The sequence below is a fragment of the Stegastes partitus genome, unplaced genomic scaffold (assembly GCF_000690725.1).
Source record: "Stegastes partitus isolate 25-593 unplaced genomic scaffold, Stegastes_partitus-1.0.2 Scaffold909, whole genome shotgun sequence".
NCBI lineage: Eukaryota > Metazoa > Chordata > Actinopteri > Pomacentridae > Stegastes > Stegastes partitus.
In genome coordinates, this window is record NW_007578640.1 from 95,287 (window position 1) to 106,835 (window position 11,549).

At 40.4% G+C, this 11,549-nt stretch overlaps 1 protein-coding gene across 1 annotated transcript in view; it reads right to left on the reverse strand.

The window, feature by feature from the left end:
- Window positions 1–10,852, reverse strand: part of LOC103366115 (lysosome membrane protein 2) — a 37,064-nt gene extending 26,212 nt beyond the window's left edge. The window contains exons 1-2 of the mRNA XM_008293755.1: window positions 10,478–10,852; window positions 480–637 (exon numbers count right to left, since the gene is read on the reverse strand). Of these exons, the coding sequence (XP_008291977.1) occupies window positions 480–637; window positions 10,478–10,600 (281 nt within the window). The 5' untranslated portion in view covers window positions 10,601–10,852. The remainder of the gene's footprint in view (window positions 1–479; window positions 638–10,477) is intronic.
- Between the last annotated feature and the right edge of the window lie 697 nt (window positions 10,853–11,549).

The window sequence follows — 11,549 nt, forward strand, 5'->3', positions numbered from 1 at the left end:
AGACATTTTGGAGTTCTTTGTGTTTCTATCCATGGCTATGCTGTTTCCATTGAGGTGCAGGACTTCATATTGCAGTAAAAAAATGAGGCCACAGTGAGTAAAAATGTGAGGAGCATGAAACGCCCAGGTTTTAGAGGGTTAAGAAAAGCACAGTTGCGTAAAATGTTTTTCTACTCAACAAAACCTATTTGGGGGTTGTTGCATGTAGCTGTGATCTATCGCCCACAAAGCCAATAAACTCAGTAAATACAAACAGCAACACAGTTTTTTTTAAAAGATAGAATTTAGACGTGCGGTCTAAATTAGGAACACACCAGAACAAAAGCTTGACAAGCCAGCGTCTTCTATGTTGTATGTTTTGAAAGACTTTTTATTGCTTTTACATTCAGCACAGAGCAAATATGAACAAAATGCAATAATATCCAGTGGTGGACATTTGTGCAAGTTGCATAGTGTGGCTTTCTCTGTGGATGTCCTACCGGTATGTGTAGGGTCCAATCTGTGTGACCACTGGCTTGCCTCCTTCCAGGATCTCCTTCACATTGGTCACATTGAAGAAGAAATACTCCATGTAGACGGGAGGGGGAGGGGTCTTCCATGACTCAAACACACGGCTGCCTTCCACCAAAACAATCTCCTGTTGAGACACAAAGAGCACATCTCCGTTTAGAGGTCAACGGGATTCATTCAGCCGCACCGACACAGTTGCGAAAAGCAAAAATCAATGAATAAACTCGGCTTGCACATGTAATAAACTGCAATAGAACACATCACTGCTTGATCATTGAGGTGTTTTTCTTTGGCTTATGATGCATTTCCTCGTGAAAGTGCAATATATCGCTACAGCAAACACATGTTCTGGATTTGAAGTTTCCACAATGTGTTCCTTTGGAAAAACAAGCCGGAGAACAAAAACATCCTTGGGAGGGGGGCCGTGGAGGGGAGCGTCGGACAAGAGCACTGGCTGCACACATGAATGGTATGAGGGGAGACCCTTCCACCGCCTCCATTGTCCGCGGTTGCCAATGACAACGGGCACTCGGGGAGAGCCGCTGACAGACCATGTGATGCGGAGAGCTGGATGCCCAACTGTTTGCGCTGCGCTCCGACTTTAATGATCTGAGCCACATTCCTCAGGACCGAGCCTCATGAGGCCCTGGAAGTGCAGCGCAGGCAACTAACCCGTTTTATCACCCAGTCCGACAGAAAAATTCTCACTGCAAATGCCATCGCCTCTAGACGGAGATGTCCTGGTTCGCAGCAGGAATCTTTTGAAATATTAAAAAAACACAGAGGGAGAAAGAGAGGGAGGATGGGAGGAGGCCAGAGGATTAGTATTTCTTTAAACAGCACCTCAAGAAGAAAAATCTGGCTCTGGCCTAATTGTGTCAGATTTGCGTTCAAGTTAACAGCAATACTTTGGTGCGAAATAAGCCAGGAAGAGCTGAAAACCATTATTTCAAGAGAGTACAAGGCCCCCTCCACCTTTGGGGTCCTCTTTACTTGTTCAGAGACAAAAGTTTAGCTGAGTAGCCAAGGACAATAAAGCTGTCACCTTAGATTGAGGAAGGGAGAGCATGGTCTCTCTATGTCGCTCTTTCATGCTTTGAACAATCAATATGGTAACCCTCCCAGCATGCCACGTAAAATACGTGGAAAACAGGAACAGAAAACCCTCTCATCTCAGCACTTAGCACCGCCACTCTCACACCACTCCCTATACGAAAACACGTGGAGCAGGTGAATACACAAATACACATTAAAGCCGCCGCTTTGATGTGGAGACGTTCACATACATAGAAGTGGACAACAGCGGGCACAGCGAGGGGCTACCCGTTCAATCCTCCAGCGGTGGTGCACAAGCCCTGCATGTTCTAAAAGGGTTTGCCTCAGTAGTGGCCAAAAAAAAAAAGTTCAACCAGCTGAGCCTTCAGTCCAACTCTGCTGTAAGTGAACCATCAAAACAATATTAAAATCCACTCAGTTTGACATTAACCAGAACACCCAGTGGCTACCAATGAGCAGATTCCCAGTTGGCACAAACACAAGCAAAGGAAGGAAGTTTAATTGCTGGGACATATTGTTGATTCATGACTTCATGCTAATGACATTCACATCAGCAAGACGTACACATTGTGTTGAAGCTTCCTCTTCTTCCTCTTCCTTACTTCCACCCTGTTTGACTTTGTTGCGTTCAGTCTGTCTTGAGGTTAATTTCCTTGTAACAGACTGCTCTTATAGATTATTTTAGGCATTTTGCCAATATTTGAGAGCTGCACTGAGGTAGCCAGAAAGAAAGCATGGGATAAACATGGAACCAAGCACTTTTTCCGTCCATCAAATTCCTTCTTATTCCCTTTACAGCTAAATAAAATACATTTATTTTAGTCTCCTTTCTTCAGGGTTGACCCGAGGTAATAATTTTAGAATAAAATTCCCCCAAAAAATGTTGTCGCAGCTACAAAAAAACTGAACCTGAACCCGGCAGACCACCGGCATCGGGGTCGCCAGCCACCATGTCTAGTCTAGTCTATGTAAAATTGCTAAATTCCTATTCTGGAACGAGTCATTTTTCACCATCACCTCATCAGCGGGTCATTGCATAGTGACCCTGGTTGACTCACATGGAAGCTGAGGGGCTGCCAGCCCAGCCGCTTTCCCAATAAACCTCGCAGTGTGAAAGAGGCTTAGCACACAAAGAGAGTCTGCTGCTGGGAGAGTATCCATGGGAAGAGATCCTTCACACTGGTGCAACTGGGGTCAGGCAGTAACTCGATACAGCTGAAATAAATCACGCTGTCAGGGAGCAGACAACTATGTACGTCTGCATGTGAGCTCTATGCATGCACGTCACACCCACACATATATTTTACTGAGTAAGCCTTCTTTTTAAAATACAAATGAAATTTGATGAGATTGTTTTTACACACATGTGTGTCTGCCTGTTTGAATAAGTGAAGGAGAATTCATTTTTAAATGGTTTCAAGTCTGTAAAACGTCCAGGTCTTATTTGAACATGTTTTCATGACGTTCCGGGTTAATGTGGCCGCTGTAGCAGTGGTCACACACTGTACACACTGGGTAAATAAAATCAGGTAATAAAATTCTATGAGTTTACTGTGGCTTTATAATGTCAACTGCTGAGACCATCACACATGAACTTGAGAAGTCTGTCCACATGAAACACCTGAAAACATTAAAGCAGATTTTTAAACCCCAAAACCCGACAGCAGGTTTGAAAAACATATAATCTTCATAAAAATTTAAATATTTAAAAGTGCCAGAAACTGTAAAAACTTGTCAGATTTTCAGCTTTCTGTCCGTCCTTCAACTAATCATGTGTGATGCGGAGATCCAAGACGAAAATAATCTAAATCAAAGTTAGAATTGTGATATTTCTGCAACATAACTAATTTGCATTTACTTGCCCAAAAACATATTGTTTGCTTTAACCTGGTTGTGTAAAAAACAAAAAATTCTGTGCTGCTCAATGCAACTCAGAAGCCATGAGTGACTCATGTATGACCAACAGTCCCGAGACAAAAATTCAGGGATTTTTCAGTTGTACTGGGCTGAACTGCACGTAGTGCCTAAATGGAGCAGATAGGAGACAAAAACATCTGGTTGGAAGGAACATAATTTACTCCAATTTAAGGATTCTTGGAGTTTTTTTTTTTTTTTACACAACTTAATTTACAACACGCAGTTTTTTTGCATGTAGGCTCCATGTTGCACAGAAAAATGAGCGGCTAACAGGAGAGAAACACTGAAAAAGAAGATTTGGTTGCAAAAATGGACACAACATCAGCTGTACTGAAATATTTTAGCAACAGAAAAAATGTTCTTAACTGCAATCAGGTACTCTGTCAGCAGTGTCTTGCAAGTGTTGCCACCACAGAAGCAATACAGTTGGTTTATCAAATAAGCAGTGCAACATTCTGCATACCAAGGGCAAAATCAGATATGAAAACCATCCAAAGCAAAAAAGCAATGTCATTTTTTACAATATAGTACAGCCCTTTTTAAACAATGTAGCCTGCAGCAGCACGACACATTCAAACACCTTAGAACACCAAGGTCATGGCCTTTAGTCGGACCTGTGGTTTTCTAAATGAACTCTTCATTTTAAGACAAGTGCACTGACTTTACACCTTCCTTGTGGTTTCTCAATTAAACAACCAGGAAACCTCAGTCATTTTATGTTCTGGTTACAACCCTGCACACTCTTGTTTTGTGCTTTACAAGAAAGCTCAGTGCACTTGATGGGTCCATAAAGTCCCTTCATAAACTACTAAACCACTACATAACCAGTTTACAAGAATCCCACCACACTGTCCTAAAGACTTTGAGCAAACACCTCTGTCACTCACAAGCTTAATACAAATATTGTACTCGCAAATATGGCGGTTAAACAAGAGTCAACTGTCAGTGGTGATGATTTTTATTTTTTATATGAGTTACTCCTACAACTTACTCGTTTTGTCCATTGGATTGGCTTCAACGGTCCTCCAAGCAAGAGGAACTTACTCAAGCAGTGAAAGTATTGAAGTCGTGTGAACACCTCGTTGGTTTTGTAACACACCTGTGACCAAAGTAACTGACAAACCTCACTCTCTCACAACCGATGACTAACTTTCTCATACTGAGTATTCGGCAGCGTTTTCGTCCCTCCACTATCTGCAGCTTTTTGCCATAAAAGCCTCCTTAAGAGTAAAGAAAATACAATTTTCCACATCATTACCAACTCTCTGCGCTACAGTAGAAGGTCGTGTGAAAACAGGCCCCCTGACCTCTAAAGTCAACACTAAGCCTCACACGGAAAAGCAATCCGATGGCCGTTGGTGAAGCAGGCTTGATATGAAAATAAGGATGCCGGTGTGCCGTATGATAACAGGGAATGTGGGTCAGTCGTACTTTTATATCTGCACTGTTATCAAGGTAACGTGAACCTTCTGGGAAGGCTGCACGGTCTGACATATTGGAAGTCAAGGAAATCTCTGGACCTGGTCAAAAAACGTGGAGCAGCTTACTGCAAATGATCAACAACAAAAACACACCTGAGGGGTTTGCAGCAGGTTTACACGCTGAGTAAACACTGCACTGATGCAACCCAATGGAACAAGACGGTAGCACTGCTGACTGATGGATAATGTGCAGGTTTTTCAGAATGGGCGACGACAGAAATTGTAACTCTCCCTTTTTACTGGATGTGTTTTAATTAGCTTTAATGCTAACTTTTAGAAACCAAAGAAGACACTTTTCTATTTGTATCTAAGCCAACATAGACCCCGCCCTGCCCCGCTGGCTTTAGCCTTTTAGGATCCTTCCAGCTGGAGCTTGCAGAGCTGCAACACAACGGATTTCTGCAGAACGGTTTATAAGCATGCAGCCGACCACCGGTATGGATACGGTACGTGAGCTATCAATAACCAATCTCAGCTCATGCCATGAAAATATACACAACAATACATTTTTAAGAGCAGCAGAATATCCCTATTTAAAATGAATTTAGCATCAGTGTTTAACCCACAGCCCTGTGATAGACTGGCGACCTGTCCAGGGTGTCCCCTGCCTTCACCTTAAGTCAGCTGGGATAGACTCCAGCCCCTCACAACCCTAGTGAGGATTAAGCGGTGTAAAGATAATGGATGGATGGATGGATGGATGGATGGATGGATGGATGTTTAACCCACAATAGAGCTGCAGCGATCAATAAACCAACTACGACTACACTCGATACTAGAACACTAATCGTCCACTAGATGGTCTGAGTAGTTTTCAAGAGAGAAAAACTCAAAGTTCTCTGATTCCAGCTTCTTAAATTAGAGCATTTTCTGGCAACTTTCCTCCTTTTTGACAGTAAACTAAATGTTTTTGGGTTGTGGATGAAACAAAAAGTCCTCTTGGGCTTTTGTTGAGTTTTTTTTTTTTTTTTTTAATTATATAGGCCAAACAAGCAATCTATTGTTCAAGGAAATTAATAACAGATGAAACAACTATGCAAATGAGATGTAGCCCTAACCTACAAGTAATGAATGTTTGTCAACTTGTTGTCTTTTACTCTTATGAGCTGCAAAGTTATTGTTTTTTGTCTACAAAGCAGGAGACTGACAAAAGTTTTTTTTTTCACAAAGGGTAAAGAAAGTGTGTAGAAACAGTAACCACGTGTTGAGAATGTAAGATTTCTTTACTCTTTTGTATCAATAAGCAGTATTGGCTAGTCAACCTGCTGTTATCCCTGAGGAGAATGCCATTTAACTTCCATTTTTTCACTCAGTACTGGCATCAAATGCAATAGTAAGCAGTAAACATTCAAGTATTAAGAAGATGTGGTCTTACTTTCAGATCAGTCACATGCTTTAACGGTGTTCATTCATTTGTATTTGAGGTCAACTGACTGCTAACTGTGTGACTGAACCTGCAACCCCTGAGAACTCTTCAAAAAGCACAGTTAAGCATGTTGAGCTGAGTGAGATGAGTGTACGTGTGACAGTGCTGATCATCGCACTAGTTCCATAATTTCCCCTCAGCTTTCAGTGACGAAGCTGCTTCTGCTCCCACAGACCAAACAACGTGACGCCGTGGGGGAGCTGAAAACCACAACTCAGAAACTCCCAATTCAGCGTCTCTGATCGACTCAAAACTGCTTTCACTATCAACCACTGACTTGGACTTTTCACCTTCGGGAAACACAGGTGCAGAACAGCAACTTTACAACTTTGAGAGCTAAACATTACTGTAATCACACAAGATCTTTGGAGATCAGTTGGCTAACCTCGAGCACATACTTCCATCGATCTCCAGGCTTTTCTCCAACAAGCATTTGTCAAAGTGTCAAAAAACCTTGAACTACCTCTGAGGTTGAATTTTCACCACAAAATGCACCACAACAGTCATGCCAACCAAGTCAGGGTTGTTCCCAAAGAAAAATGGTTCCAATATTTACTTCAGGATGACCCACAGTTCTGTACTCCAAAATACAGTATTGATTGGAAACTGTATTAGCAATTACTCACATAAACGGTCTCCACTTTGATCGCGCTTTTCCACCTTCGAGCTAATCATAGCGCTTTACAATGTTTCCTATTCACCCATTCACATGACAGTTGAGCGGACTGAACCGCCAACGTTGTGATTAGTGAACAATCTGTTCTACCACCTAATATTTTATTCTTTCTCTCTTTTCTTTATGTTATTTAGTCCAACACAAACTGTCAACTGATTTTGCACTTTAACATTTAGGAGAAACATGGACTTTTTACTGCTTAGAAACATACATGCACTCTTTAGGCCCTAAAAACAGTATACACTTTGAGGTACAATAATAAGCCCTTGGGATCACACTAGTGCAGATTGTACCTTTGGGGGACACAAATGGACTTTTTTTTGAGAGTGTCCTGTCCCTCTTGTCTCTGAATACTGTAATAATACATTGATGTTGGGCACCTCTTTGAGTGAGCTTTGGAAATCAAACAGCGCCAGTAGCTACTTAATGAGTGACTAACTGGACTGAATTCAAAACAGAATTTTTGCCAACTGCTCCTCATTCCCAAGTTTCGCTCAGTTTTGTCTTCATCAAAAGAGGTCGACTGACTGTAAGTCTGGTCAGTCATCACATCTGATATCCACAGCATTTTTCCAAATGCCAGTATGGTATAAAAACAAAAAAAACAAAAACAAAAAAAGATCCCCAACAATTTATTTATTCATTTCTTATTGTAAAAAAAAAAAAAGAAAAAGAAAAAAAATAACAAAAAAAGCATAAAAATCTGACAGCATGTGGGTCAGAAAAAAAATGTTAAAAAAATACAAAAACAGTCAAATAGTGTAATATATATATATAACATAAATAAAAAATGAATATTAGTAAACATCTGTAAAATAATTATATCTTAGCTAAAATGCAGTAAAAAGAAAAAGAAAATAGTACAGCCTGACATGGTAAAAAACTAAAAATAGAATCTTTTTGTTAAAATACGGATTCTTGATGTGGACATTACAGTTTTTACCTTTGTTCAGATGTAAATTAATACTTTTCCCCCCCAGATTTTTCTAAATATCACCAGAAATACAACAAATTTGAAAAATCTGTAAAATAGCAGTTTAAAAAAACGATTTTCTATTTTTCTGCCCATATAATAAAATGTTTCCTTCAAATCATGGCAAATATCAATAAAATAATAATACGTTTTGCTGATTTAAATACAGTAAAAATTGGGTAATTTTAACGACAAATGTAAAAAATAAATAAATAAAATGAATTTGTACAAATACAGTTTCGGCTGTGTTGTTGTTGTTTTTTTTTTTAAATCATTATCATGTCAATGAATTTATTTCTTTGGTTTTTACCAGTTTATATCTGTATAACAATAAGCTGATTTTTGAAAAAATACCGTTATAAACTGTTCAAAATTTTTATTTTTTACAGTGTGCTCGTCTCTCTCTGTGGTCATGACTCTGTCCCGCCCACAGCTTCTGATTGGTTACATTAGATTAACAGCTTGTCAACACTGAACTATAAATGCTGAAAGGATCTCTTATAATTAAACACATGCAAAGCACAAATGAAGAAAAGTGTCTGAACAAAGCTGTGATGTCTGCTTTTCAAAGTGTTCCATTTTTACTGCTAATACACATCAATGACCCTCCTCCTTGATTGCTAACAATCAGTATCAGTTGACTTCTATCTGTCAGAAATACCAACCCAGCCCTAACTTATTCTTAGCCTTAAGGCCACCTGCTGTCATAATTACAAGTAACTGAAGGCAGAACCATACATCAATGTGGCGTCAGGAATTCCTTCAGCTCCACAATCAGCATGAAAAATGTCGTACTCATAGAGTCTTTTAACAGAGTGCGTGATATTGGAGCAGGAACTGGGGCTGAAGTAGCCCAGCTATGGGGAAGAGAAAGTGCTGATTGCATAGTTGAGGTCATTGAACCCATTACAGCCTCCAACTCTGCCATCTCCACAAGTCTGAGCTGATTTTTTTTTAGAGCCACTCCTTGTGGGAGGCACTATGCAGCTCATTATTTTCCATTTTAACAAACCACAAGCTAGAAACAGCAGAGGAACACACACTTCAGTCTGCTGCTCATGTTTATTCAAAGTCCAGAGTCACCGTTGCTGGTTGAGTCATTGAGTTAACACATTTTACATCCCGATGACGAGCTGAAATGATTAGCTGGACGGTTCAGTAGATGACTGGCACAAAAACAGGCTGCAAAACTGGGACAGATTCACTTTGTAAATGATTTCTACATAAGACATTTGATCGCTTCCTGTTTAGCACTGCAAAGTTGTGATAAGTTTTATTTTTTGCTGTTTTGCTGCTAATCAGTGAACCGAAAAGATTACTGACAGAATTGATAATGACAACTAATGAAAAACAAACTGTGAAATTATGGCTCTAGTCCCACGTACATGAATTAAGGTGCATCAGAATGACTGGAAACCATCTACACCAATAAAAACAAGACACTTTTCTAACCTTCTCATTGACTTATTGACCACACTGCCTCCAATAGAACTTCTTCAGTTTATCGAACATGTTCAGAATGTGCAGATAGTTTAGAACATAAGCAGACAACTTGCTTGGACACACAAGTTAAAAAAGTCCAAGGATTCATGAGTTAAAATAAAACAAATTATTCCATCATTGAATTGGTTCCACAAGCACATTTAAAGCTTCTCTAAAGACACAAATGAGGACCGAAGAGTCAAATGATTTCTATGTGTGTGTGTCGATTATTGTGTTTGATTATTTTCTGGATCAATCGATTTAATCTGTCAGAAAACAGTTTTTGAAAAATGTGATCCACGACCAGAAGATATTCAGTATACGGTCACATAGAACAAGAAGAAGAAGAAGAAGAAGCTGGAATATAAGAAATTTAACTTAAAAAAAAAAAATCTTAAAATAAAATAATTAAGTGAACAAATGTAAAACTAGGTGGTAATTAACATAACAGCTTTCAAATAATGGAGCTCTGTGTGTGCTAATAAATGAGAAAAGTTGATCAACAAGAAAACATATTATATATTAAAGTGTCCCCTAGTGTCTGAATAGTGTTTTCCTTTAAATAAATATTATTTGCACCACTAATTGGTGCAAAAAGGCACAAATTGGTGCATAAAAACAGACCAAAACGCGAGAAAACAAGTGTTGGAGGCTCAGACTTTGCAGGGCGAGGACCCCCCCAGTGATCAAATGGAATCTACGCCCCTGTCCTGACAACAACACTGAGCTTTCCATCTAATCCTCTGAAGTTTCCAAACAGTGGAAGGTCTGTAAATGAGAGAGGATCACAGCACAATCCCACATTGTGATGTTTTCCACCAGTGGACTTGTACACAGCAGTCCATTCAAAGGAACCGGGCGTGAAAACTCTCAGCTGCCCTGCATACACACTCACTTGATAAAGTTTGGAGGATAGAAGTGGAGATGACTAGTTGTTTGTTTGTTTGTTTGTTTACCTTTTTCAGGCGGTTGTGCATTAACGTGCGGAAAGCTTGCGACACCATCAAGCCAATCCCGACGATGAGCAGGTGAGCGCAGATGATCCCCACCACGTAAACCGCGCAGGATCTTCGCGTCATCTTGGCCGGTAACGGACGCGTAAAGGAGCTCTGGAAGGATGGATGGACAAAGCGAGACTCCGCTAACCGCACAGAAACTTTCAAACAGCTCCGACCTAGATTCCAACTCTTTCTCTTTGTTTATTGGAGAAAAAAAAAGTTGGAGAAAAGTTTCGGTTGGTCCTGCGGAGTCTCCAGGTTACGGAGGTCTGTGAGCACCACGAGGTCTCCTCAGTCGGGCTGGAGCTGCGACCTAAAGGCGCATAGAATTAAAAAATGTGCAGCGGAGTATTTGTAGCGGCCCGTCAGCTCGCGCCCTCGCCGCGCACGAGCAGCGCGCTGATTGGTCGAGGCGGTTTGTCCCACCGCGAGGGGAGACGCGTGTGCGCGTGGGTGAAAGAACGCGCAGCGCCAACAACTCTGCGCAACCCGGAACTTTACGTCGCCCCCCCCAGAACGTCCTCTGATCCTCGGAGAAGCAACAAGTCTGTCAGAGTTCAGCTCCGTGAAGCTCGTGCTCATGCACAGCAGCGCACTTCCGGTTGCTGCTCCGCGTCCAAACACCTTCACCTGAAGGACAGGTCACACTAGGTCACCGCCACTCACTGAACAGCAGCTTTACAACAGAGACATGATAAGAACCATGTTACAGATTTACCTGACAAGTTTAAATATTATACATGATAAAAAAGATGCCCAACAAGTTTAAATATTATTATTAATGCACTACAATATTATAGATAATTAAAAATGGACCCAAAAGTGTAAATATTATTATTGACATCCTATAATGCTAAACATAAGTAAAAATGTGCCCAACAAGTTTAGGTACTAAGATTAAGACCCTAAAATATTATACATGATAAAAAATGTGCCCAAAAAGTGTAAATATTACTAGAAAGACCTTTAATATTATACATGATGAAAAATGTGCCCAACAAGTGTAAATATTACTAGAAAGACCTTTAAT